Genomic DNA, 27,865 nt, shown 5'->3' with positions numbered 1-27,865 from the left:
GCTTTGATAAGCAGCAGGGTATAATTACTGGTTAATAAGGGAGGTGAGGTACTCTCAGGTAGCATATGTCATTATGATTCTCACAAAACCATCACACAATTGCCGATCGCTGCTGTTTCCGTCACCAGAGCTCATACAGCTCGAATGACATCATGAGGCGAACCGCTACGGTCGCCTTTATCAATAGACAAAAAGCCAGTAGCTTTCAGAGCCCAGTTTATTCAACGCTACACGAGCAACTAAAAACTACAAATCTGAACTTGTCAAATCAATCTATTGCACACCCACAATCAAACAATGGCCCACCTCGCAACTCGCCAGAGGGTACTTCCAGCCCTCTCCCAACACGCCCGCTCCTTGCCATTCGCTCTCCGCGCAAATGCGGTCTCATCACGCCGCTTCCTTACCGATAAGCCAGGGCTAGCGGGAACAGATATCCGAGACGCAGCCGACGCCAGGAAGACATCGCCGCCGCAACCCAAGATCTCAAATGCCAGTGTGCCGGGCCAGGGGGAGAAGCTCACTAAAGAGCAGCAGCGCGAGGTCGATGAGCACAACCGGGATTTCGAGGAGAAACACGACAGGGCCCAACCTGCCTCAGATGACAAGGTGAACAAGAAGTTCTGGTCCAGCGGCACTGAGGGTAGTAAATGAGTGAAGGAACTTGGGCATGGACAATACGAATTGGTGTCATAACGGCTTGTTGATTTTTTTTTTTTATTTTTTTTTATTTTCTTTTAAGTATTACTGAAGGAAATTCATTGTTCTATGTGATACCACAAAACCAGATATCCAGTTTCTCTAAATTAGCGTCCTTGAGTGTATTGTCGTCGAAAGATTTCATCATGGGCTACCGCCCTGAGTATGCAAAGAACTATAAACAACCAATCAACCAGATACGAATATCTTTCCGGGTTTTTCCTTCTATCCTTTGGACGGAAGTCTCCGAAGACGAACACTGACACGGTGATGCTCGGCAGTCTTGGCGAAAATGAACGTAATAAAGGGAAAACTCCCGCCGTTTGGCAAACAAGAAATATGACCGGATCCTCGACAGGAGGCCATCATGTTACATTCGCATTAGTAACAATGGAATGGTTCCAAGAAATCAATATTTGTTTGACACAGGTTTGTTCGGGCTTCTTGATCACATCCAATTGTATCTCATGGGACTCGATGCATCAATATCAAGGGATTCAGCCAAGCTTCTCGGACCAACGGAGTTAAACAATGTCCAACTGTAAAACCGAATAGCCTGGTCACAACAGCCATATGATGCATCTGTTTGAGTTCACTGGTATTAGGCTGTTAATCATTCACCATGGGCAAACCCACTGTCCATCACGGGATGTTCGTCCTAGAGATGTTGATGGGTTGAGCTTGGCGCATCACAACGTCTTTTCTGCTTTCTGACGTCTGGAAGGGCACCACAACATCCCTTAAACCCACATATGCATTGCGTTATACGCCCCTGACAACAGACGAAAAGGACCCGTGAACCATGGCAAGGCCGACCAGAACATGTCTTTGCTCAAACGGTGACAGATAACCCCCAGACTTGGACTGAATCTTGAAACGACCCTAAAATAAATTCTCCAATAAGCTTAATAGTGGAAAGTTTCAAGGCATGCAGACGGGCCGCGGACAATAAGACAGCCTTGGATCAGTGGCCTTGGCGACCCTGCCAGCATTAAAAAGATGAGTAGCAAAGAATACCAGAGTATTTTTAGCACCTGACGTGGTATTAAGTCCGAAGAGCAAACCCCGATGCTTCAGTTCCGATGCAATGCCAAGTAGCAGCATCCAATGGTAACACCAAGCAGCAGATGTCTCATTCTGAGGAGCGGGGGGGTTGAACTTGGTTCTCGCATCAGCCAATCTTTCCGCTCAAGTCCCCTCGTTGATCACGGTTGTTCCCACCTCCTGGCGTCTTGGCGTTTGCCATTCAGTGGTAAGGTAGAACAGCTGGCCGCATCTCGAAGCTCCCCTCGAAGCTCGCCATCGCCAAGGCTGCGAGTTTAGAGTTTACTGAGTCGACATTCTATTACGAAAGTGACTGAGCCACCTCCGTGTCTCTGTTCAACGACGGCAGACGAAAAAAAAAAGTCTGACAATCGCGCAGGCGAATGGGACTACGACTAAAGGGCAACGTAACCTTGGCAGCGAGTGGTGCTTGGCGCAGATGCAAATCCAAAGACTCAGAAGCTGATTCTGGGCGGCTTTTGCGCCCGAATTCGTCAGCACAATGCTGCGGCAAGCTTGCCATTTGCTCTCACTGCTGATAGGCCTGAACAAGAAGTGTGTGATGCTGCAATGCACCACGTCTGATGCCTCCCATCGGTGACGAATGCGGTTGGCGCGTTTCCCAAGATGTTTTTCTGGAGAATAAGAAACAATACCACTACATGGACAGCTCGGAGCACACGCGGCCATCCAAGGCTGGCTGGGAGGGCTGAACGTTCGCATCGCCACTTGTCAGTCCACAGATCAGGGTCCCAGGTTCACACTGCTGATCGTTACGGGTAAAAGCCCATCGGTCGGTCACAGAAAGAGACAGATCAGCAGCTTCACGTCTGTTTTGTGTAGACTCGCTAACCCTCGCTGGAGAGTCTTGGCTGCGCGCACAAATAATGTCGTCGCCCAGACTTTAGAGAGGGCCAGCGGTATACATAGTAGTATAGCGTGACTCGTGACTCGCAGCACCACAAAGCTTCGCCGATCCAAGCCAGCAGTACCTGGAAGTCGAGTGTCAGCAAAGCTTGGCTGTGGACATTTTGTCGCCAGAAAAAAAAAAAAAAAAAAAAAAAGAGGGTGGTGGTAATCCAGGGTTCGTTCAATTGCGCCGATTCTGCATGGTCTTCGGTCAACAAGAAAGGCAATCCGGGAGATAGACCTCGGGAGGTTTCATCCACGCAAAAAGCAAAGTCACACGTGTGCATGGGATAATTGAAAGAGGGAATTGCTCGCGTGCTCTCATACCCAGTCGATTGCCACATGTGCTCTCAGAAGAGCAATTGAGCACACGACAGTCGGACAGTGAATTTTTCTGCGAGTGTCTAGCGTCAGATCTTGCATCTTGGCGACATCACGATAAATTCACCACCGAAAATTCCGCAAGGACATCCAAGATGAATCGACAGCGTATTGAAAACACAACGTGCTCGCAGAACCGTCTGTGACTGGCTGGATTTGCCTGTCTGATCGCTTGTCGGTACCTTGAAAGCCAAGAAGGCCAAGATGCTGGTGGCACCCCATTACACCAATACCAGCTCACGATGTGGATGTTGTATACTACATGGTCGTCTTAGTAGAGCTCGGCGCAGACTGGGCATCCGTCAAAAACATCCACTCCAATGGATCCTACCGGCCAGAACCATACTGAACTGCCACTCTCAGTCGGCGCGATTAAGAATTTTTTATTTTTTATTTTTTCAGAGTCTCTTTATTCCTGATCCGCGGTACGGCGATACCAGCTGAGGCGAATGCCACCGACAAGGTGGAACATTGAACCAAAACAGATACCCTGAACGAGGAGGGGGGGGTTCAGCAGAAAACTTGGGGCGAGAGGAGACAATCCACCTTCATCCCCCACGTCTATTGCCCCCCAGATGTCTTAATAATTCCCAACATGGCGTCTTGTATAAAGTTCGTGGCGCTCCGGACCTTCTCTCGACCATCTTGACCCTGAGAGATTCGACAAGTCCCTTCTTCTTCATCCCCTTAGTCCGACCTCCTCTGAGCTGCCCATTGTCGTGGTGAAAACCTCACCGCCCTCTAAGGCTCGCTCTTCCTTACCTCCTCCTCCTCCATCTCTCTCTCAAGGTCGGACCTCCTGCAAAACAAAAGTCAGCCATCATGGCCGTCCTCACGCAGTATGACTGGATCATCGCCATAATCAGTATTGCCTTCTGCGGCAGTTCCTTCGGAAACGGCGCCAACGATGTCGCCAACTCCTATGCCACCTCCGTGGCCGCCCGGACCCTGACCATGCCCCAGGTCGGAGCTCTGTCCATGTTGACCGAGTTCTTCGGCGCCGTCGTCCTCGGTTCTCGCGTCACCGGAACCATCAAGAACGACATTATCGGCCTCGACCGCTTCCGTCAGACCCCTGCCACCCTCATCCTGGGCATGGGTTGTGCCGAGTTTGCCAGCGCTTTCTGGCTGCTCGCCGCTACCAAGATGGGCTACCCCGTTTCCACCACCCAGACCATTGTCGGTGCCTTGGTCGGTGTCGGTATCGCTGCCGAAGCCGGCGTCTCTTGGTCCTGGAAGGACGGCAGCGTCTCCCAGGTCGCTGCGTCTTGGGTCATTGCTCCCTTCATCTCCGCCGTCTTCGCCGCCGTGCTCTTCGGCAGTCTCAAGTTCACCATCCTTGAGCGTCAGAACTCTTTCGAGAAGGCCATGAAGGCCATTCCCTTCTACCTGGCCTTCACCGCTGCCGTCCTTGCTCTTTTCATTACCATCGAGGCGCCGGGCGCCCCCTCCCTTGAGGAGCTCGGTGCTGGCAAGGCATGCGGTATCATCTTCGGCGTCTTCTTCGGTGCTCTTCTCCTCGCATACGGCTTCTTCATGCCCTACGTCCACCGAAGACTCGTCAAGGAGGACACCCGCATCCGCCTTCGCCACATCTTCCTCGGCCCCCTACTCTACAAGGAGAACTGCCCCATCTACCTGCCTGCCAAGGGCAATGAGATCGTCATCGACTACTACGCCAACACCGAGGTGCCCGCCGAGAACCAGCCCGATGTTGAGAAGCACGCGGCCAAGACCGAGAACAACACCGGCAAGGACGAGAAGGCCGTCAACAACGATAACTCCCCCATCACTCCCGCACCCCTGTCCCTCGAGGATATCGAGCGCGGCAAGAAGGCCCCCGAGGGCGGCGCCGTCGTTGGACAGTACAAGCGCCAGCCTGAGCCCGAGGAGCGCTTCCTCGCCCCGACCGCCCACCTCCCCATCCACAACCCCAAGCGCATCTGGAGCTTCGTCAAGTACTTCTTCCTTCAGGGCGTCACGCGGGACTGCGTGAGCCACGCCAACGCCCAGCTCGCGGCCGTCCACGGCAAGGCCAAGCAGTACGACAACCGCGTCGAGCACCTGTGGACCTACGCCCAGGTCGCCAGCGCCATGATGATGTCCATCGCTCACGGTTCCAACGATGTTGCCAACGCTGTCGGCCCCTGGATCGCCGCGTATCAGGTCTACCAGACCGGCGAGGTCAGGGAGGACGGCGAGAGCCCGATCTGGATTCTCGTCGTCGCTGGTTTCCTCCTCGGTGCCGGTTTCTGGTTCATGGGTCACCACATCATCAAGGCCATGGGTAACAAGCTCACCAAGATGAGCCCTGTTCGCGGTTTCTCCATGGAGCTGGGTGCCGCCATCACCGTCTTGCTCGCCAGTCGTCTTGGTCTCCCCGTCAGCACGACCCAGTGCCTGACTGGTGCCGTCGTCGGTGTTGCCTTGATGAACTTTGACGTCGGTGCCGTCAACTGGCGCCAGGTTGCCTTTGTCTTCTCTGGTTGGTTCATCACCCTGCCCTGCGCGGGTCTGATTGGTGGTCTGTTGATGGCCATGTCCCTCAACACTCCCCAGTTCGGACAGGGATAAGACGTCCTACACGGGATTTGCTGTAAGAAATATTTGGCATCGCGGGGCGTTTATTATTTGGGTTAGAGAAACGGAAATACTAGGGTGGCCTATTATGCTTGTGGCATTGGAACATGCCAATTATCGTTATGATACATTATGAAATAATAAATGAGTTAAAACATCATCTTTGTTATCCTTTCGTAAACAGTGACACGGAACCTATTGTTGACATAATGACATGCTCTGTTGGTTGATCCAGCTTGACAGTTGACCCACTAGCATGCAGCAGGCTTCTCCGCGTCAAAGCCAGTGGACCGTCATCTGTGCATGTCAATGCTACACTGCAACTCAGCTATGGGTGCATAGGACTGAAGACTATGGGACATCAGGTGAGAAGCGACTCGCCGCATCAACACTTGTATAGAAGTGAAGGCGACTTCAAAACAGGTAATTAGTGACGTGAATTTGCATCTGGTCAAAACACTCCAGTGAGTTGGTTGTGAGCCTGACAGACTTTGCCAATAGAAGGAATCTATGAGGAAAGGAATGGCAAGCAGAAAATCATGTAGTTAATGTAACAGGCCTTTACCTGGATGATGAAGCAAATAGAGTTGTGCTAAACTTACTCGCAGGCCGACATTTGAGTATTTTTTTGTCCACCCAATTAAGCAAAAGACGACGAGATCAGCCCTTCTTGAAAAGTTTTAGCCTGTATTAAGAGAGGTCGTCATTATTTGGTTGAGCCACTGTACTTGTTTTGATTGTGATTTTCACATACTTGCGTCGCGCAAAATAATCAATATTTGTTAAAAGGCCAACTCATCAGTTCCTATCATTGACTCGCATTACCTAGCAGGTAGAAGAAACAACCTACTCCTTGTAGTTTCAACTTGTTCTAGTCATTACATCGTCTGCCTCTAGTTTCGCCGCACCGTTGATCCCGCTCTTCCTAGCTGCATATCGATACTTAAAACCTCCCCGGTCCGTCGTTAGTCTCGCCGCGTGCCTGTTCTTACGTAGAAAAATGTAGTAGAGTGCATTAGCGCTTACATCTTCCGAGTCACTTGGTTTCTAGGTATCTTCTTTGCTATGCCCCGCTTCATCTCCATTGTCTTTAGCTAGGCTGATTCAATACACAAATCCAGTTTCTTCTCTGAGTTAAAGCCTGAATCATTCATCTCAGATACCAGCAAATGAATTAAACCGACGTGTCGCATTCCATTTATGACACCCGCCTGGATAACGATAACCTTCCAATTGCTTGCGAACCCCGCAGTCACCTGAATCCTTGGGGTTTCTCATCAGACGTCATGTATGTTTGACCAACAGCCCGGGCGACAACACCCCCCCTTCGGAAACAGTGTTCATCCCACCACTTGGTTGGCTGAGAAAATTTACGACCACTCATACAATGTGTCATTTTGTCGCATCCAACAGGACAAGGTGACCCCAACTTTGGCTCGCTTTCTGGCGGCTTTAAACCAGATCACATGCGTCAGCAAGTAAAACCTGGGACGATCACCAAAACCAAACGAGTAAAAAAAAGCTATTGGCGACCAGTAATCTTTCAGGCAATGTAAAAGACAAAAAACCGACGGGAGCACTGTTCGGATGCACTGTGATGCGGAAGCACGGAAATTCCCAAGCCCAGCTACAAACCTCTCTTAGATATGAGTGCGGTAATTTACTACTAAAAAGCTGATGAGCGGCCCGCACACACCTTCAGCGATAGGAAATGGAATCTCGGATACATCCCGAGACCCGGCGCGCCGGGGCGTCGGTGATAACACGCCAGCCGGTCATTGGTGCAACAAGTGGGAATCCCAGCTCAGTGTTTGTCCATTTTGGGCAAATCTGGGTTATCGTACAGATTGAGATTGGGGAGGGGAGAGAGAGAGAGACTACTGCACCCCATATCTTGTTCCCGCATCCGCCGTTCGGTACACGCGATTGTCGTTCGGACTGGGGATCTGGCTATCAAACCTGCCGACCGCGAAAAGCCGGCCGCACGGATGGGGGGACGAAGAGGGTGTGATGATTGATGCTCGGGTTCGGGTCGCCTTACACGTACCACGTTTACCCCAATGATGTTGCTGGGCCGTATGTGAGTGAAGTACTTATGCGGCCTGATGGGCTGCTATTCGGGAGCATTGATCGTTCCATTGTGTTTCATCTTCTTCAAGCTGTTAGTCTGTGAACGATTCTCCATTTCAGCTGACCTGAATTTCATACAACAATCCTTTAAGCCGTCCGATATTTCCCCTCATCTTTTAACAATCACTTAGCAGCATCACCACAATGGGTTCTTTGCCTGCTGGAGGTTGGAGACAGCTCGACGTCGGCGTCGTCGGAGGTGGTATCGGCGGCATGTCAGTTGCGATTGCTCTCCGTCGAGCAGGCCATAAAGTCTCGGTATATGAACGCAATGATTTCGCCGGCGAAGTCGGCGCATCCGTTTCCTGTGCCGCAAACGGTACGCGTTGGCTGCATGAGTGGAATGTGGACGTCGCAAAGGGCGACCCCGTCGTGCTGAAAAAGCTCATCAACCGCGACTGGAAGACGGGCGAGCCGGTCAGCGTCTACGACTTGGACGATTACGAAGAGCGATGGGGATATGTCTACAATATGTTTCACCGACAGTACATGCATGCGATGCTGAAAGATACAGCGTTGGGGGAGGGTGAGGGAACGCCTGCCAAGCTGTTTGTTAACCACAAGGTGAGACATTGATGACCTCCGAAGCCGATGACGTCGTTTAACATTAGCGTAGTGTAAAGACATCGATCTCAGTACCGGGGGAATAGAGTTTGAAAACGGGTATTCTGCCAAGCACGATCTCATCATTGGCGCCGACGGCATCGGCAGCGCCGTGCGGGGCCTCATCGGTGTCCGCCCCGAGAAGCGCCCTGCCGACTCGAGCTGCTTACACGCCAACGTGCTCACCGAGGATGCGGTCAAGGCCGGACTGGTCGACTACTCACAAGATAGCGCTCTGGAATACTGGGGCGGCCAGGAGGGGAAGTGGGACAAGATTGTCTTGTCGCCGTGCAACGGAGGCAAACTTCTGTCATACTACTGCTTCTTCCCGAGAGACAAGGGTGACTACACCAACCAAGCTTGGGGAGTTGAGGACAGACCTGTCGAGGAACTGCTGGCTCCTTACCCTGAGCTTGATGCTCAGGTTCGCGCACATCTTGCCATTGGCATGGACATCCAGCCGTGGCGATTGTGGATGCAGTGAGTGTTCCCATAACGCGGGCTTGAGTGTGCTTTAGATCACTTACTAATGACCTTCAGCGACCCTTACCCTTACATTAACAAGAATATGGTTTGTCTGTTGGGAGATGCAGGTCATCCGGTGAGTTGTACTTTTGCTGTGACTTGAATCATCGCTGACCAAAAAAGATGATGCCCCATCAAAGTCAAGGAGCCTGCATGGCCATCGAGGATGCTGCTGCACTTGGTATTCTCTTCCGTCCCAAGTACTTTAACGGAAATGTCGACGAGACCCTGTCCATCTACAATGAGGTGCGCCTGCCTCGTGCTACGAGGGTTCAATCGGCAGCCGCCAAGGCAGCTTACAACATCAACGAGCGTATTGGTGAGTTTTATCAACAGGTTTTGGTAGTTTTTTGTCTTACAATTTTCTCTATCAGGTTTCTCAAGCAACGCAGGCAGCTGCAATACCTACAAGGTCGAAGACGAGAAGGCCAAGCTGACGATAGAAGAGATGAATGCGTAAGTTATTAGTCGCTCTGGTGATATCTGGACTTATCTGACGGGGTACAGTTACGACATGTACAAAGATATCGAGGAGGTGATTGCTAAGCGCGCCGGAACCCCGTTTACTCAGAAGTTTACAAAAGGTCTCCCAATCGGTATGAAGCTTCCGAATGGAGTAGTCATCGGAGAGTGAAGCAGGTCTCGTCTCTACCAGACAAGGCCCTTTTTTGAAAATTTTGAGGTTGTTTGGAGTTTTGGGAGGCAAATGTGCAATACCACGAATGGTTAGGCTGTGTTGTGGGATAACTTTATGTAACTTGAATTGCATTACACGAAAGTCGATGTGTATTGTGTATAGTTGGACCGTGCATTTATAATACGGATTGTGCTATGAACATTTATGGGAACGACTTATGACCATTTCACGACGGATACGGACAAGCGGAAATGTGCAAACCAAGACGGATGAAGAAAAATGTGGACACGCAACCAGACACTTTCTCTCTACTAGTAGATCGATCGCTTTAAACGCTTCTCCTCGCAATCTTAGGTTTTCCATGCTTGACGTTGCACGTAAACAAAAAAAAATGCGTACGCTAAACCTTCAGAACCCCATCTTGTTCGTATCGCCCACTCGCATCATGACATTCACCCAAGCAACATGACGAGCAGAATCTGACCTGGCACCATCGAGCAAACTTTTTCAGCCAACCGTATGCCAACTTTTTGACTACCGCCTCACCAAAGTCCAACAACATGGGCTCATATCGCGACCATGCGGTGAGCGCGACCCCCACCCCAGGGTTCAGTCACCAAGGCAGATGAGGGGTAAAACAAAAAGGCAAAGATAAAGGATCTGCTTCGATAGCGCAGGTTGAGGATATCACGAAAAAAGAGGCTGAAAGGGAAAACACTCGTCGTCAACGTTTCATGCGGCCAAGACCCAGAGGCAAAGGGCGGTGGATGCGATCGCCCGAATCTGAATGGAAGCCCTGTTGACATTTGATGCCGACATCCAACGCGAATCGCGCTAAAATGACATGGAAGTGGATCTCTGGAAGAGATTCTGCATGTGTTCCGAGCTCCCGGCGACTATTGTAGACAGGGATTCTCGAAGGAGGATGGAAGGAAAAAAAAAATACTAATCGTCTAGGAAGCTTTGACGCGTCCGGCGGCGAACCGGTTCGTCGAGCGGTGAGGACGGTGGTGATTATGGCCTTCGCTATTTGCTGCCCAACGTCGACCTTCCATTTCGTTTACCTAGTAGTTCCCCTCCCGTTCAGGTCATGGTTCAGGTCAGTTGGCCAGCCACATTGGTGGGCCGTATCCTCGGCGACTCCTAAGCCGCTTGGATGGGTTCGTAGGCTCACGGACTTGGACTGGCAATATTGATTTATCAACTGGTGGATCCCAATTATTCTCGGTTTGAACCGACCGGCCCCAAAGTACATATAGATGAGCTTCCAATCTTGAAATTCCTGTCTCTTGTCATTTCCCTCCCTCTTTTGTCTGGTTCATCTCTGTTGGTCCTGATACCCCCTCCGAGAGCATTGCTGTTGTTGCTGCTGTTGCTGCTGTTGCTTCTGCTGCTGCTACTTTTCTGTTTGGCTTGGCAGTTGCTTTTTTCCCTAGTCACAGCGTCGTCGATTTTCAGTTTTTGTTTCGAGATTTTCTTATTGTTATTGTTTCCGAGATTACGGCCGTCGATATACCCTTGCCACAATGTCACCAGCGATCTTCGACTCGAGGAGAAGCGCCTCTGTTTCTGCCGGAGACCATGAGCGCCGCAAGTCTGGAAGCGGCTTTCTTTTCTTGAACAACAGATTCAAGAGGTACGTTTTACTTTTCTCTCTCTCTCTAATTTCTGAGTGTTCTCCTTCTTTTGTTTGTTTGTTTTCCCCATTTGGGTACACAATCGAGTTGTCCCGGACACGAGAAAGATATCCTTCTTCACCGCCATTCATCTTCTCTTCAAACCACCCTTGCAAGTGGCCAGCATCTTCTCGCTACCCCTGGCCTTTTTTATGCTGGACCCTTTTTGCCCCGCTTCTACAGGCCTGCGAGATCTCCACCGCGATGCCTGCTCTTCCTGCTTTTTCTCCAACGGCCGCCAACTGTATGTTTCGGGGTCTGTCGAGTTGTCAAGCCCCTGCATGTCTTTGACGTGTCTCTGCCCGCGATCCCATCGTCGTCGACACCCAATGTCGCCACTGCCAATCAGTTGTCCTGTCTTACACGGGTGTTCGTAGTCCGCCAACACCACCCGGAGGTGACGCACCCGACTCCTTCGGCCAGTATCACTACTGGTCCAAAGAGCATGACTCCTCCTCCTCCACGGGAGGCCCTCAAGGAGGGCGATCCATTACCCCCATCTTGCGACATCCTAAAAGACTGCTGCCGCCACGACCGCCATCAGTCCCTTCCCGAGTATCTTCTCTTCGGTAGCTCTCCTTTGCCATGCCCTCGTTTTCCATGCCCCTGCCATTCTGCTTCGGTTCCTTCAAGATTACCACAAAGAGCTTGAACAAGCCCAAACTATTACAGTTGTCAAAATGGTAACCCGCATGGAAGAGAATCCAAGTCTAACATGATATATAAAACAGAGCTCCCACCACCAAAACCACCAACGAGAACGCCATCTCTACGCCCCCCACGCCCACCTTCGGACCAGTCAAGGATGGCGGCTACTTCAAGCGCTCTGACTCCGCCCGTAGCATCCCCTCCCTGGCTCAGACCACCAACAACAACGATGCCGAGACCCCTCGCCCCATGACCGCGATGCCCGGCCGGGAAAAGCCCTTCCTCGACACTAACCAGCCCGTCAACGGCGAGAAGGAAACCAGCTCAGTAGCTGCCGTCGAGAAGAAGGACGAGCCCACGCCTACTGACGGTGCCCCCGTTACAAACGGAGCTGAGCCCGTCTCTGCTCCCACACCTGCTGCTGCTGCTGCTGCTGCTGCTGCGCCTGCCAAGGCCGAGAGCACAGTTGAAGCTCATCCCACCGAAGATGAGGGCGATTCTTCCTCCGACGAGGACGAGGACGAGGAGAAGGCCGATGCCGAAACGCAGGAGCCCCAGGGTGCTCAGCTGGCCACCCGTGTCGCTATCGTCCCCGCTCGCGTCCCGACCCCCGAGGCCGACAAGAGGGTTTCCTACCACGAGGATGCCGACCTCCACGTCAAGGTCCGCGAGTCCAACGGCACTCCCGCTGTGTACTCGGTCCGCTCCGCGGCACTTTCTACCGCCTCGCGCGTCTTCAGGGACTTGCTCGCAGGAGACAACACCTCCAGCGTCATCGACCTGCAATCCCCCGCCGACACCGCCGCCGGTCTCGATGTGCTCTTCTCCATCGCCCACTTCAAGTTCCACCAGCTCCCCACCAGACCCAACGTTGACCTTCTGTACGACCTTGCCCTGGCTGCCGACAAGTATGCCGCCACGCATCTGCTCGTCCCCTTCATGAAGGAGTGGGTCGTCGCCCTAAACCGCCACGTTCTCATGGCCGGCGCCCGCAACGACGAGGACAAGACCCTCGTCCTCAGCTGGGTCTTTGGCGAGGCTCGCTGGTTCAGCCGCGTTCTGGCCAAGGCCGCGTACAAGTCGCGCGTCGGCGCCGACGGCGCCCTCGTCGACTCCAACGGCAGGCCCTGGAGGGACCAGCCCATCTCCGACGAGGTCATCAACATGCTGACCGCCACCCGCGCCGAGGCCGTCGACAAGATCGTCAAGGCCGTCAGCAACCCCGTCCACCGCCTTCTCAACCCCTCGTGCTACCCCGGCGAGGAGATCCGCTACTGCCACGCCGGCACCGACGACGGGACCGCCGAGGACTGCGAGCAGCTCCTCCTCGGATCCGCCATCATGGGTCTGACCAAGGCCAAGCTCTGGCCTCCCCCGGAGCCCGCCAGGGTCAAGGTCAGCGCCGTCGAGCTCGCGAGGGCCTACGGCGAGGTCCGCATCCGCCGGTACCAGACTCCTGGCCTGCGCTTCAGGGATAGCGCGGCCGAGGGTACGCCTCTGGAGGACCCCCACGCCAAGTGTGGTTTCGGTCACCGCGAGGCGCTCGAGAAGATCCTCAACACGCCTGCCAAGGTTGGTTCCAGCGTCGTCAGCCAGCTGATCACCAGAGCCAAGAAGTCGGGTGCGTTTGGCGAGGAGCTGTTTTCCGATTTGAAGGAGTACGTCCAGGACGACGGTGTTGCCGTCGAGGGCGAGGATCTCAAGAGCGACCCTGTCCACTACAAGCAGGTCCGCGAGAAGAACAACGGTGTTGTCGAGAACAAGGTTCCGGCTGATGGTAAGCTAGCCCCTGCTTTTGAAACTTGCGAGAAGGAGTCATGTAAGCTAACATTCACCAGATGATGATGAAGAGGACGACGAGGATGACTCCAGCTCCGAGAGCGACGACGAGTAAATCGTCATGATGGTATGTGGTGGTATTTTCGGATTATAAAAGCGTCACGGATATATGTCTCGTTTGTGTATGATGTCTCTTAACATGATTCATTATGACCAATACCCTTAGAATGTCTCTAGATCTAATTTATCTTTTGCATTTCACGGTGCTTATTTGCGTAATATGAACAATGTGAGCAAACTATTCGCGTGTTGGCTTATAGTTTCGGGACTATCGCGTTTTGAATGTGGTTTTGCTCTTCCAATAAGTTGTGAACGCCCCAGAGTAATGAGAGCTCATCCATAATGCAGTATGGGTGTCGTAAAGTATTATATCCGCCCAGTGGCACTCAGTAAGTCTGTAGTTGGCCTCTAGCTTCTGTTCCTCGATCCTACCTCACGAGACCCCGCGTGTTCCACATGACCAGCCCCTTGAACCTCGGGGGCCTCGGAGTATTTCGCATTCAGTTCCTCTCGGTAGTTTCGCTCTCGTGGAGACAATATGTCCACCATTAGGCTAAGCACGACATGGCCTGTCGGAGAGTATCTGCTTGTTCGAATTCCGTGTTTTGCCGTTGACACCGCAGCCCCTCAAAAAGATCCTAAAACAGTTTAGCATGAAGCACATGTGAGCAGGATTGAGTCTCTGTTGAACAATCACAATTACATTCTCTTAGCAATATGTCTCGACTCAAGACAACTCGGACGGCTGATTGTCGTCCGCCGCAAGGGGCAACGAGATGTATATGCCCATTCTCGAGGCCTTCCAGAGCGGATCACGCGGGAATGGGCAGAAAATGAATCTATTATCGAACAGTCCACCAATCCCGAGACAACGACAGCGACCATGCATTTAACGTTGGCTGGCGGGCTTTTCCCCTCCCCTACTAGTAGGCCCATGCATCGCCCCATATAAACGGCGGAATCATTGCTAATTTGTTGTTTTACCTAAGACGGAACCTCCCAGAGATACGTGTACTTGCATCAGGAACCATCTCAGTCCAATAAGCACGTTCAGAGTCGCGTGTAAAGTTGCCGAGCACATCGGTCTTCGCAATAACTGAGCAACCCCGCCATTCGTTTCTGCCACGTACGACGCTTTTGTTTTGATTCTTTCGTACATTGCTATAGGGTTGACGCGACTAAGTTGACGGGCGTGATTATAGTATTCTAGGTGTCAGCTCATACACTGAGGTGTTTCTCTATAAATTGGTTGATTGCGGGGAGAAAGCGGAGGAGGCCTCATTTGGCAGGCAGATTAAGTCTCTTCCATTGGCGGCGACATCTAATAATGCTGACATTTCCATACACTTCAGTTCTAGACTCAAGGAGTCCACTGAATGTGCATTTTCGACTTTGATTTCGGTGAAAGTTGAAACGCAACAAAGAGTAATATAGTCCACCGCCTAATCAATTGTGCAGCATTAATTGCAGTTGTTTCGTAGGCTAGTTAGCCACATCATCTAGCAATAGCATCCAGAGTATGCAGCGCTCTTGATGCGTTGCACATATACGCAACTAAGGCGGCTCAGCCTCGTTGCCGATGTCCAGTTGTTTTCAGCTGGCCTCATTCTTCATGCATGTGCACATCACTTCCGAGCTTACTAACTCCAGATCGCTACAGTAAATGGACATCTTATCCTAAGTCTTGAAGAATTCATTCGTGGCTAATTTGCTTTCAATGCATGCTAAGTGAACTAATTACTTATTTTTCTAACTGACTCAATTTTCACGTTGCGACTTCTCTTCGGATGGGAATTCCTTGTGAGCAAATTTCGAACCGTTTAGCGGCCAAAATACTCTTTGCGACACAAATGTTGTCAAATTAGTTCCCTAACAGGAAAACCAATCTGGAGTTCAAGCTGCATTTACAGACGCTTTGTAATACTACAGGGTATATGGCAAGTCATGCCCTCCAGTACGTCACTGGGCATGTCCCATACATGCAAATCTTATGCATGCAGCCGCCTACGGCTCGTCACACAGTAACACCGCCCGACAGCCTCATTTTCTGAGTGGACGGCGAAAAAGGGGCTGCTGCAGGCTTGCATATTCCTCCCGGCCATCCTGTCACGACAACCGCAGAAAAGCGTTGCTTACCAGTCTCAGGAGAGGGAAAATTTTCTGCAGACGCTTGCTTTTCTGCAAGTTGATGAATGAGAAAATTGAGGCTCGAGTGTGCCCGGCCACCTTGCAAACCTCATTTGCGCAAACACGCCAGCCACCTACGATTTTGGGCGTCGAAACACCATTTCGGATGGACTTTCTAGTTCTAGTTTCGCACATATCAACTATGCAAGGAGTCGAAGAAGAAGTTCTAGACGGTCTTCCATGATTGTTGGGGGCGTATATTCACCCGTATGTATGTCGTTGGATCCGGGAAGACGGAAGTAGCGCTTCCCTGTTATTGTCCGGGATACATGGAGTATGCGCGAACAGCGACTAGAACTCGTGTCTCCACTGTAGTAATGTACAGTAACTAGGAACATACTATGTATCTCCAGGGCCCCAGCCTCTCCTTGGGAGCATCGTCTGGAGACGTTCGAAAGGTCCACGGACCTCGTCCGATGGAGAAGCATACCGCCACTTAGGCATGATAGTCGGCCAATGAAGCCATTCGCGTGGGTCTTTGGCTTTCAAACTCGCAAGGCGGGGACACGAATCCACACGCCCTGTTCTCCAAACGTTGATCTGATAAGTTAGACATCGGCATACAGTCAGATGACAACGAACAGTCAGCTTCGTGGCATTCAAAGTATACCGTCATACGAAGCAGACCTAAAAAAGAACAAGACCGAAAGTTTCCGATTCGACATAGCCACAAAGGACTCGGAAGACCTGGAACCAAAAGGCTTTCGTTCATTTTGTCGTAGACGAAACCAAGGCTAAAGGGCAGAAAACCAGACCGGCCGGGGTCCGGCCTCAACGACGAGGCTCGGCCCGCACAGCGGACGAATCAACGTCCACCACGTCCATGTCGAGACCCCCCCGGCCTTCGCCGGGAGCTTGCAGGTTGCAGTGAAATTTGCTGCTAAATGTATAGTGCAGTGCAGTACTATCTCAACCCATGTTCATTTCGTCCCAACCGTCACAACCTAATCCAGGTAAAGCAAAGTGAGCGATGCCCAATCCACAATGTGCAACACGCCATGCGCACAAAAACCTGGGAAAGGAAAAATAGAATGAGGCCAGTCGAATCCATTTCCGCCTGTTTGCCCTACTAAATTCACTGGCTAGCATACCCTGCTCCCTATATTCCTGACTCATCTTAGCACCTCTGATTTGCTTTCCTTTTCCCGTGCCCCATACCACCCCTGTAAAATAGGGCTTGGAGAGTGTTTGGCCCTCGACGGCGTCAAAAAACCAAAGGAGAGGCAGACAACTAACTGCAGACGTATGCTGTATTAGTGAGCGGGACTCCTCCGCAAAAGAAATCCTCCAAAGAGGGAAAATATGCAGCAAGCTGAAGCAAAACAAACGGACTAGAATAGAGGGAAATTCAGCAGAATCAAAGACGAGTCAGTTGCGTCTAGAAGATGAAAGATCGCCATCAACGGGAGACTTACACATGTTCAGTTTCGCCACTTGGGGGAAATTGTCTCGCAGTTGTATTGTAGGTTTTGTCTCTCCTTGTAGCCCAAACCAACTTGCCCAAGCACATGGTCGCCCCCCTTGTCTCCCGCATTTTGGCCCCCCCAGTTGGGCGGGACGCGAAAACGGATCCTGTATGGGGCCCAAGAATCCATGGAGTCGGCCCTAGACAGGGCCAGTTTGGTCGTGGAAAGCGTGGTTTGCTCCTCCTGACAGCGGCATAGCCCAATGAGCCCAAGACATCCCTGCCCGAAGCCAACGAAATGACGATGTTGCGTTTGCAAGTTCAACGCTACTTTGTGTTCCGGATGTAGGCTGGGGGTTTCCCGCCAAACCGGCCCTGGGTCGTGGAGGCACAAGTTGGGCCCGCCCTGGAACCACACACGCCCTCACCCCCGGGGGCATTGGCTTGACTGGCTTGACCATGCCGTGTCTCGAAAGCTCGAGGACCACCCCCAATGTGCTTGACGTATGAGCCCTATTGGACGGGGGTAAGCGCGTTGGGGCTGGCCACGGATGAAGGCGGGCAATGTCCAATATCATTTTCTGCCGGTTGGGTGGTGTTGTACGTAGATCGCCCTCTGTTTGTCTCTCTCCTTTTTCTTCCCTCCCACAACACCATTCTCTGGATATTTTGACAAAAACAACTTGACACCCGTATCCAGACTTCCCCCAGATCTCTTCATTCTTTTTGATAGTAGATCCCAGCAGACCCGATATGCAACTTTACCCCTCATCAACTTACCAATACACTTTCAATGTCACTCGCAAAGTTCACCAGCCCCAGATCAGACATCCAGCTTGGCACATAACTTGAGAAAACCACAAAAAAAGATCTCCCATATTACATATTACCAGACTCTCTCCCTCCTGACTACTACTCCACCCATTCCTCATCAACAACTCCATGGCTCCCACTCGTGACATACTGCCCGCCAAGGGCCGTGTCGGCCGCTTTGGCAGACAGAGACGGCCGTCTGTCTCCATCCCCGACAGCATGCCTCTTGAGAGGCTCGACATGTCCAACGCCAACGTTTCCGATATCTCACTTGCCCCTATGGAGCCTTCATCAGACAACAGATCTGATTTGAGCACAAGCACATCAGGAAGTTGGAGAAAAAAGAGCAACAATGGAAAGCCTCTGTTGTTCAAGCCCCCTTCTCTGCGCTTCCGCGCTCGCCCTGAGATCGACAGGCCATGGAGACGTTCTAACCCGGAACCCACAAACTACCATTCCGCCGACGACACCAACGACTCGGACACTGAGTCCAAGTACAGCTTTGACTCCCGTTCCACTATCACCACCGCAACAAGTGTGGCCTCAGACGACCAAGACTCTTACCCCAGCAAATCTACTGAGACCGTTTCTGCTACTCGGACTGCCCCATTTACCGTAGAGAAGCAAGTTGTAAAGTCCAGTACTGCCCCTGTTGCCCCGGCCAAGCCCGCAAACCTTAGGGGAGCACGCGTCGATATCGTGGCCCCTGCCAGCAGGACTCTTCGCATCGAGGTGGCCCCTGCAGCCCCTGCCCCTCCTGTAGTTCAACGCATCACCTCACAAGAGCTTCGCGAGCGTGAGCGGGTTGAAGATGGCCTCCTCAAGGAAATTTCGCGCATGCAACAAGAGACCAGAAGCCTACTTGGCAAGCAGTCCGAGACTGACAAGAGGCTGGAAGACGCTCTCGAAAGGCTGTCGACTTTGTCTGCAGACAAGGAGAGAACAGAACAGAGGCTTTCAACTTTGACTGCGGATAAGGAGAAGACAGAGAAGAGACTTTCAATCCTGTCTGCAGATAAGGAAAAGACGGAGAAGAGGCTCTTGAATTTGTCCGCAGACAAGGAAAGGACAGAGAAGAGGCGCAGGGATGAACAGAACATCAGGGACAAGGTTTCCCGCGACTTTGATGAACAAAGCCGACTTCTCGATGATGTAAGAAGCGCTCTTAATGAGCATGAAAGGAAGCTCGAGGATGTGCAGAAGGAGAGAGACGAGCTCAAGAACATCAAAGAGCAACTTGAAGCCAAGTCCAACGACCTCGAGAAGCAAATCACAGCAGAGAGGGATGCCAAGAGCGAGGTCTCATCCAAGTACGCCGCTCTTGAGAAGGACGTTGCCGAACAACAAAGGATCCGTGCCGAACAAGAAAAGGTACATGCCGAACAACAAAAAACCAAAACCCATTTCGAGGCTCGCTGCTCCAACTTGGAGAAGGACCTCGGTGATGTTCGGGCCGTCACCAAGGAGACCGAGCGTGCTCTCATTGAGCGAATCGCCGCCCTGGAGTTGACCAAGGACAGCCTCAAGCTTCGTGTCACCGGACTCGAGACTGAGCTGGTCCTCAAGGGCACCGAGATTGGCGACATCACTGCCGAGCGTGACCTTCTCCGCATGGACGTTGAGAGATACAAGCCCCAAGTCGATTCCCTCAACAAGGAGAACGGAGCCCTCACCGAAGTCAACAAAGGCCTGCAATCACGTATCGATACCCTCGAGGAGCAGAAGAAGGGCCTGGAGGCCAACGTTGAACAGCTTGAGAACGAGAAGAAGGACATCCAGGACCGCTTCAACGCCATCGAGGTCGAGAAGCAAGAGATCGAGGTTCGCGTTGCCGAACTCGAGACGGCCAACACCAACTTCCTGACCCGCATCGACAGCCTGGAGATCACCAAGGGCGAGCTAGAGGTTAGCAAGGCCGAACTGGAGATCAACAAGGCTGAGCTTGACACCCGGGTCAAGGACCTCGAGGGCGTTCAGACCAAGTACGACAAGCTCAAGACTCGCATCGAGACCATCAAAGGACAGAACACTACACTCAAGTCGCAGGTCGGAGACCTACTCAAAGAGCAGGACGACCACAGCTCTCAGATTCTCAACCTCTCAGATGAGCGCAACAGCCTCCGCTCAGAGAACGCATCCCTCAAAGACGAGAACGTATCTCTCCAGGGCGAGAACGCATCTCTCAAAGATGAGAACGAATCTCTGCAAGGTGAGAACCAATCGCTCAGGGACGAAAACGAATCTGTCACCAGTGAGCTCCGGCGCGCCGAGTCACTTATTGGATCAGCCGCCCCATCTGTAGCTGCCGAGAGCGATGCTGGTAGCGATGCCGGTACTGTCAAAGCCGAAGATGATGCTCCCCCGCCACCTGAACCCGAAGTTGCACCCCCGCCACCGCCAGCGGAAGCCCCTCCGCCACCCCCAACAGTTGAAGAAGTCAAGGAAGATGCCGTGAGCGTCAAATCCGGAGCGCCTACTCAGGTCTCGAAGGCGGCCCCTGAGGCTGAGGCTGAGGCAGCCCCAGCTGAAAACGACGCCACGACTGAGAAAGCCGAGTCGGTAGCCAGCACCCCCTCGGAGCCCGCCGTCCTGGAGGAGCTCCGCGAACGCGTCGCCGACCTTCAGGAGCGCAACGACCAGCTTCAAGCCGAGACAGTTAAACTTGGATACCTCACCGCGGAGAGAGACGACCTGGCCGCCCGCATCGCTGCATTTGAACCGGAGAGGCAGGGACTATCTGCCCGTATCGCTGCCCTCGAACCGGAAGCCAACCAGGTGCCCCAGCTGCGTCAGGACAACTTGTCGCTGACGGCCCAGCTCGGTGCCGTCAACGCTCAGCTCGATGGCTTGCGCGCTTCTTATGAGGCCTCGGTGGCCGAAGTGCACAGCCTGCAACAGCAAATTGGATCGCTACGTGTACGCCTGTCTTCACCGTCAGGAGAGTCAAAGAAGTCGTCGTCGCGGTCCAAGACGAAGGAGAATGATAAGAAAAAGGAACAGTTGGTGGTGGTGCGAGACCCCAACGAGCGTGGCAGGATGTAAGTAGAACCCCTCCCCCTAATGGCGTATACATGGCCGTGATGCTAACCCCCTCTCACAGTCAAGTTATGCGACGAAGCGACCTGCGTGCGATGAGATCCTCTTCTCAGTCAGAGGGCGATAAGAGCGATTAAGTCGCGATATTTACATTGAACTTTTAAGTCTACCAGACATGGGACATGGGCATACCAACACAGCATGCAGGATCCATGGTAGCAAACGAACGATTATGATAGCGTTTCCTATGTATTTTTTTTTTTTCATTTGTTGGTTCATTTACATGCGTTCATCGGTTTTCGCAAGGTCTTTCATTCATTGGTTTCTTTTGTCACGGTGGGATGGATTGGAACGGAACGGAACGGAAGCTGGCTAGACTTGTACGGATTGCATGGACGGGCTTGGGTCAGACGGGTGCTCTCGGGAGCGCATAAAAAAACATGCCATCATGTAGACTTTCTTGTGCCGTGTAGCAAATAGTTTTAGATAGCGTCAGCTCATGTCATAATTCCTATTACTAGTTATTGGTTAAAATCGTTGTGCCCAGCTTGCGCCTTTGCTTCTCAGGCCATTTCGTCAGGCACAGTTCGTTGGGCGCAACGGGTCTAATCAACAAACGGCTGGCTACCACCTTAGCTTAATGGTGGAAGCTTTGACGTACATTTCTTTGGATTAGGTTGAATCTCGCTGGCCACACTTGAGCCATAGTAAACGCCATTGGGCTATGTAGCGTGAGAACCTATTGGCACGACTGGTAATAGATGAAGGCCAATAGTTTGACGCTTGTGGCTTGAAATGGCAATGCTTGATTTTCCCAATTGCTTTTACCTTAATGAAGATGTATCAAATCAGTAGGATTAAATGTGCTACGGGAATGACTTTACGCCTCTCGAGAATCAAGCTTTCAGTCCCGCCAATGTCTTATCGTTGACCTGAAATTTTCATATTGCTTCAGCCGATTTCAGTGAGGAATTATGATAGCTTTGATGGATGACACTGAAGAAGCCATCTCCGTTCTTGGCAAACGGCCAAGGCTTTATGTGATGATGACATCTTGACAGAGACTTCCTTGGCTTGTTCCAAACGCAACAGAATCCGGCTTGATGCATCATTAAATCTCCGAAATCTGGGAATGCTCGCACGTAAGTTTTCTGGGGATGCGTGGCCATGGGCTGCTTGCGGCATCTGTTTGAAGCTGCTGCCGTACATAATTACTCCTCCATGAGCCTCCGTTCTAGTGCTCCGCCCCTAAGCCTTGGATTTGAAGAATACGAAGAATGGACCCGATTGGGCGGTTGTCTGTCTCACTCACACGCATACGGCATAGAATGTGGCTGCAAGCAACAACACAACATTCCAACCGTCGATCTTGGTACGGAAACGGTCCAGTTTCCGTTGGGGACCTGAACTAAGAAAGCAGCCCAGTCAAGCCCACGAGCTTATTTCCCTTTGGCACTCCAATCAGGTATATATGATGAAGTCTCGTCGCCCTTTCTTCACCATAACTTTGTTTTCTCCAGCACGGTCAGTTTTCTCTCTCTCTCTCTCTCACTTCACACGAACGAGTCAATTTCATTTCTTGTCGGTCAATCTCTCAGCTACTTGATTCGATCTCTCTCAACTCAAAGTCGCTCGACAATCTCCCCAACGTTCAATATGAAGTTCACCGCCGCCACCATTCTCGCCGCTGTCGGCCTCGTTGCCGCTCAGATCGGAGATATTCCAGCGTGTGCCGCTACTTGCTTGGCCCAGGCATTCAGTTCCAGCACCGCATGCCAGCCCGGCGACTTCGCCTGCCTGTGCAATCCCGCCACCTACCAGGCTCTCATCACCTCTATTACTCCCTGCGTCGTCAGCAGTTGTGGTGAAACCGTCGCAACCAGTAGGTCCTTTCGGGTTATCCTGAACGAGTTTAGAAAGATGCTAACCCTTCATCCTCAGCCCAAGTTCGCCCTGCAGCTGACAGGCTCTGCGCTGCCGTTGCTGGAGGTGGCGGCGCCGCCTCCGGCAGCAGTGCTCCTTCAGCGGCTTCTGGAGCTTCTGCTGGTCCGGGAGCTACCGCCGCGGGAGCAGGCACCGGCGTCACTCAGGCTCCTGCTTCCTCTGCCGCCGGCCAGCGTACCACGAGAACCGTTGCTGTAACCAATGTTGTCACTCGCAATGGCAGTGTTATTGCGACTGCTACATCGACTGTCGTTCCTGTTACCGTCAACGGTGCTTCTGTTCAGGCACCTGTCGGTGTTCTGGCTATGCTGGCTATCGGTGCTCTCGCTGCTCTCTAGACCACTGCAGTTTGAATTTTGAGTAGCCTAACTGAGGGTCTGTTGTCAGAGTAATTTACTATGACCGTATATGATGTAGCGAGTACCTGCAGGCTGGCGTAAAAGTAGTTGAAGAGTTATAGAATTTTAATGTTAATCACCTTTTATATCACAAGTAATGATAGCCTTGCTCAGAATGCTTCGCGATGGTATTCAAGTCTCAGCTTTGTCCGAAAGCTGTAATCCACTCTAACGATATCTACATGACTGAAGGAGCCAGTAAGCTTTGATGGCCCTCGCCCCCCCCTGTTGTCCGGTATCATCCCTCTTTCCGTCTCGCATAATAACAGCTTCTTGATACCAAATACTCGCAGGATAGTATTGGTATGACCTCAAGGGGCATCTTCTCTTGCGCGGGCTTGTGCCTCCTCGAGAGACATGGAAGGGTCTGCGTTCATGTAGTGTTTGGTAACAATATGTCGGCGGAGAGTGTCGTTTCGGGAGAAACTCTTATCGGGGCAATGAATACATTGAAGGGTGAATCCGCTTTGGGGCTGACGACCGGTGTCTTTGGCACTATCGCTGACGTTGGTGGCGCTGTTGTTGTTGTTGCTGTCGTTGTTGTCAGTGTCGTTGGCCTCCTGCGGAGCGTTTGTACCAACGACACCAGAGACAGAACCAACAGGGGCTCCAAATGCTGTAACACCGCCATTTGCGCCTCCGACAGTTGACTGACCAGTGTTGTGGGCTGGAACTGCTGAAATTTGAGTGGTTTGGCTGGCCTGGGTTGAGAATGGTCGAGAAAGCGGACCCGGAGCAAAGACCATTGGGCCAAAGTTGTTGGGAGTTAGCTGGGCAGCGAGGTAGACACGGCCATCAGGGAGCATTATGACGGAACTGTTCTGGGTCAGTTTGAAATCTCCACTATGAGAGAGCTCTTATTGACTTACTAATTGAAGGGACTAGCCATCTTGAGTGTCTCTGTTCAGCTGTGATATCTTGTCTTGTTTTTGAAGTTTGGAGGCGAACTAGGAGGAAGATGGGAAAAGTGAAAAAGAAAAAAAAGTCAAAAGGTAAGGGGAAGTAATTCGGCATCTATTCTACTCAATTCAAAACTATTTGTTTGCCAACAATCTGAAGTCGTTAGGGCATCGTGAGGGCATCGTGAGCCTAGCTTCTTCTTGCTGGAAGGCACCAAGTACGACGACTTTTGAACATTGTAGATACGTGCACTTTCCAAAACATGGAATGACCATGAATGATCAGATTATCATTCATCTCTTTGAGTATTTGTGAGGTGTATTACACAGCTTCGACTAAGAATGGGTGACTCATCTTAACTGCCTACCCCTTTGTGGTTGTATTTGCCTGCTTTGATTGTCTCTTGAGGCTGCTAAAAAGTCCTTTTTGCTATATTCTCAGCTATCCTTTACTTAAAAAATCCAATTATCCATGTGTAACAGGTGTCAAATACTTGATAGTGCTGCCTAGTGTAGATGAGCCTTGGCGAGTCACTAGCCAAATTTAGGACATTCAAGACCAGACTTATAACAAATAGGCGACAGGTTCCTTAACTCGTTTATATTATCTCTAGAGATTTATTGCAGCCTTTGGAAAACACGAAATGAGCTCCTCGAAGCCCTCAATCTTCATCTCTATACCCCATCACTCCTAACAGCAGAATCTTGCAGAAGTTTAGCATTAGATGACTCCTGGCTCAATTGAATCAGCCTCGAAAGTTGCAAGTACACTCGAGCCATTAATAGGGTTTGCCATAACTTAGCCAGCTATTACTAGCTTATGGGCGTGATTAGCTGGGGGACTGATGGCAAGGTAGCAGACGTAAATACAAGAAGCTCAATATATTTGGTATGGCTTTTACGCTTCTATCTTCAACAATATACCCCGAGCGAATTTGCTGTCCTTTTTTTTTACCAATAACCAACTCAAACATGTCGTCATAATCACCATGCTAATCTTCAACACATTGACACCATTGTAGAATTTGATGTTAATTTGACTGATCCAGGCCGATAATCGCATGCCGAACAACAACATGATAACATAACCTTATCACGTTTAGCCATTTGCCCGGGGAAGATGAATACATTTGTAAGCTAGATCAAAGTTTCAGGCTTGGCCATGTCCTGTGAGCCCAGTTTTGTGGAGAGAAACTTACATCGGAGTCCGCTGCTCCGCACCTGGCCGCGGACTTTCAAGCTGTAAGAGCGGACTCGAAGGAGCTGCTAAAAATATAAGTGATTACTTGAATATTGTATTCAATTTTAGGAATGTGCGATATAGTGAAGACCTGAAAAATCGTTTATGTGTGCAATTTATGGAACGTCTTAATCATGACCTCTCCAGGCTTCTACATCGACCACAGCGGCAATCTTACTGTTACCTCACATCTACCTCCCGTCAAAGCCGAAGACGGAGAGCTTTTGATCGAAGTCCTGTATTCGGGCGTCAACCCAGCTGATACCACGTACACGACAATCCTGGAAATTCACGACATTGTTTTGGGAGCCGATTTCTGCGGACGTGTTGTTGACGCCTCCAAGGTTAAAAATTCCCGTTTCCAGGTTGGCGATGCCGTTGCGGGGTACACTTACACGGGCAATGGACGGCCTGCGCGGTACGGCACCCACCAGGCCTATCTAGCGACGCCGCCCGAAGCTGGCGTGTTCAAGGTTCCTGACGGGATGCCGTACACTGATGCCGCCGCTCTCATGAGTACTCTTCAGTCCGCGAGCGACGCCTTATTCAATCGGCTAGAACTTCCAGTTCCGTCCGACTCGATAAAGTCCGCATCCTTGGACTGCACATTGATCATCTGGGGAGCGAGCACGACCTTGGGAGTTGCAGCCGTTCAGCTGGCCCGGGCTATAGGCGTTCGCAATATCATTGTCACAGCGACAAGCTCTCGGCACCAGTTGTTAAAGGATTTGGGGGCCACACACTGCTTTGATTATAAGGACCCGGATGTCTCCATTAAAATCAAGGACGCTGTAGAAGCAGCCGGGTTTGAAGATATTCGAGGATTTGAAACGGTCGGCAGGGCAGAGTCCTATCGCCTTTTTCTCGATACAATGTCGACCTTGTCGGGCAACCGTCGATATGCTTTCTCATTCATGCATTCGGACGAACGTCCCGCGAGTGAGATGCTTCTAGGTGGGAGACACTACGACGTTCATCTTATCTTCAAAGGAGGCCACAAAACCGTGTTCAAAGCTCGACCAGAGGAGGCGGCGAGAATCTGGACTGCTGTTGAGTGGGCAGTTGCCAACTATGGAGTTAGGTTTCGACTGCCTAGTGTTCGCGTGTTCGAAGGCAAGGCGGAGGACGCACTGGTAGCAATGAAGGAGATTGCTGAGCCTGGCTCATTTGGAAAACTAGTCATCAAGCAGCCCATGCAGTAGAGCAAAGCCGTGCTAAAAGACTTTGAGCACACTGAGTCCGCATTTCAATGTATGTATGCTTCTAAACTCCATCATTATCACTCCTCAAATTTCATTTTTTTGCATACAGTGTTATTAGAGGCTCAGTGGTTTTTAAATCATAGCTATAAAAGTTCTTTAATCGATACCATATGAAGGAGAAACTCTAGTAATACATGGCTTTGATGCGGTCGACGAGAAACGGTATCGATGTTTTGTTAGTTGCATTGATGACATAGTGCTCCTATGAGTGCCTACGATGGCAAGAACCATCACAACAATGGATTTGACACGTTTAATATAACGCCCAGAAAGTCGGCATCAGAGTAATATCAGTCAGCGGTTACTTCGCCGTTGATTCGGATGTTTAGATGACTCCAGCTGGGATGTCCACGCAACTCTTTTCATCTGCAGCAAGCATCAACACTGGAAAGCATAGAGAATGTCGGATAATGTTGATTTACCCAGTGATGACTGATATCCCGAATCAGCCTCGGTACCGACCTAGCGCAGCAAAGAAACGAGCATGCAGAGCCCGTTTCCTTTATGTGAGAATATCTCGCGGGAGTTGATGACTATTAATAGATTCGGTACTTCAATGGGGGGGAAACTGCCGACGGAGATCGGAACTTTACTATGTTTCCTAATCTTTGAAGTCAAAACTACCAGTGTTGTGGAGTTTTCTGACTTGATTAAACCCCGTCTGTACATCGTCGTCATGGGGTTGGTTATCTCACTGATTGGGTGAAGCTTTTCAGCCTAATCCGGCTAGCGTTGTTGCTGTCCTAAGTCAGGCTCGCCTCAGTGTGGGGCCTAAAGTAACTCAGGCACATGACTGAGTCGCTTGGGGACCTACTACTTATATATTATACGTAGCTTATATACAATGCATAAACCATGTGCTGATCTATTTTGTAGTAGTAAAAAGGTGCTTAAACTATTGCTTGATAATATTAATTAAGGTTCTATTAATTTGCGGGGTATTGATTGCTCTGCTTCCTTAGACCCTTAAAGATGGGTTTCTTATGGGTTGCGGAACAAGGTCACTGTTT

At 51.1% G+C, this 27,865-nt stretch overlaps 10 protein-coding genes across 10 annotated transcripts; 9 read left to right on the top strand and 1 right to left on the bottom strand.

The window, feature by feature from the left end:
- Positions 1-297: 297 nt before the first annotated feature.
- On the top strand, positions 298-654 carry CTRU02_208090 (uncharacterized protein; the record flags this gene model as incomplete). Its single annotated transcript, XM_036729150.1, has 1 exon — positions 298-654. One exon carries the CDS (start codon positions 298-300, stop codon positions 652-654), a length of 357 nt encoding a protein of 118 aa, XP_036578982.1.
- A 3,201-nt stretch (positions 655-3,855) lies between these two features.
- CTRU02_208089 (phosphate transporter) lies at positions 3,856-5,607 on the top strand (the record flags this gene model as incomplete). Its single annotated transcript, XM_036729151.1, has 1 exon — positions 3,856-5,607. The coding sequence occupies one exon, from the start codon at positions 3,856-3,858 to the stop codon at positions 5,605-5,607; it is 1,752 nt and encodes a 583-aa protein (XP_036578983.1).
- Positions 5,608-7,887: 2,280 nt separating this feature from the next.
- CTRU02_208088 (salicylate hydroxylase) lies at positions 7,888-9,505 on the top strand (the record flags this gene model as incomplete). The annotated part of the gene is made up of 6 exons (XM_036729152.1): positions 7,888-8,307; positions 8,360-8,826; positions 8,887-8,947; positions 8,995-9,190; positions 9,246-9,327; positions 9,379-9,505. The coding sequence occupies 6 exons, from the start codon at positions 7,888-7,890 to the stop codon at positions 9,503-9,505; spliced, it is 1,353 nt and encodes a 450-aa protein (XP_036578984.1).
- Positions 9,506-9,869: 364 nt separating this feature from the next.
- On the top strand, positions 9,870-10,163 carry CTRU02_208087 (uncharacterized protein; the record flags this gene model as incomplete). Its single annotated transcript, XM_036729153.1, has 2 exons — positions 9,870-9,931; positions 10,007-10,163. 2 exons carry the CDS (start codon positions 9,870-9,872, stop codon positions 10,161-10,163), a joined length of 219 nt encoding a protein of 72 aa, XP_036578985.1.
- Positions 10,164-11,034: 871 nt separating this feature from the next.
- CTRU02_208086 (uncharacterized protein) lies at positions 11,035-11,475 on the top strand (the record flags this gene model as incomplete). Its single annotated transcript, XM_036729154.1, has 1 exon — positions 11,035-11,475. One exon carries the CDS (start codon positions 11,035-11,037, stop codon positions 11,473-11,475), a length of 441 nt encoding a protein of 146 aa, XP_036578986.1.
- A 606-nt stretch (positions 11,476-12,081) lies between these two features.
- On the top strand, positions 12,082-13,726 carry CTRU02_208085 (nuclear pore protein; the record flags this gene model as incomplete). The annotated part of the gene is made up of 2 exons (XM_036729155.1): positions 12,082-13,609; positions 13,671-13,726. The coding sequence occupies 2 exons, from the start codon at positions 12,082-12,084 to the stop codon at positions 13,724-13,726; spliced, it is 1,584 nt and encodes a 527-aa protein (XP_036578987.1).
- A 4,479-nt stretch (positions 13,727-18,205) lies between these two features.
- On the top strand, positions 18,206-21,249 carry CTRU02_208084 (RNA polymerase rpb1 c-terminal repeat domain-containing protein; the record flags this gene model as incomplete). Its single annotated transcript, XM_036729156.1, has 2 exons — positions 18,206-21,114; positions 21,177-21,249. The coding sequence occupies 2 exons, from the start codon at positions 18,206-18,208 to the stop codon at positions 21,247-21,249; spliced, it is 2,982 nt and encodes a 993-aa protein (XP_036578988.1).
- Positions 21,250-22,768: 1,519 nt separating this feature from the next.
- On the top strand, positions 22,769-23,394 carry CTRU02_208083 (uncharacterized protein; the record flags this gene model as incomplete). Its single annotated transcript, XM_070205027.1, has 2 exons — positions 22,769-23,027; positions 23,054-23,394. 2 exons carry the CDS (start codon positions 22,769-22,771, stop codon positions 23,392-23,394), a joined length of 600 nt encoding a protein of 199 aa, XP_070061102.1.
- Positions 23,395-23,765: 371 nt separating this feature from the next.
- CTRU02_208082 (uncharacterized protein) lies at positions 23,766-24,343 on the bottom strand (the record flags this gene model as incomplete). The annotated part of the gene is made up of 2 exons (XM_070205026.1): positions 23,766-24,270; positions 24,324-24,343. 2 exons carry the CDS (start codon positions 24,341-24,343, stop codon positions 23,766-23,768), a joined length of 525 nt encoding a protein of 174 aa, XP_070061101.1.
- Positions 24,344-25,727: 1,384 nt separating this feature from the next.
- On the top strand, positions 25,728-26,795 carry CTRU02_208081 (uncharacterized protein; the record flags this gene model as incomplete). The annotated part of the gene is made up of 1 exon (XM_036729159.1): positions 25,728-26,795. One exon carries the CDS (start codon positions 25,728-25,730, stop codon positions 26,793-26,795), a length of 1,068 nt encoding a protein of 355 aa, XP_036578991.1.
- Positions 26,796-27,865: the final 1,070 nt, after the last annotated feature.

This window comes from Colletotrichum truncatum (genome assembly GCF_014235925.2).
Source record: "Colletotrichum truncatum strain CMES1059 chromosome Unknown Contig_0005, whole genome shotgun sequence".
NCBI lineage: Eukaryota > Fungi > Ascomycota > Sordariomycetes > Glomerellales > Glomerellaceae > Colletotrichum > Colletotrichum truncatum.
The sequence above is the reverse complement of the archived record's forward strand: the minus strand, read 5'-3'. Positions and strand labels throughout refer to the sequence as shown.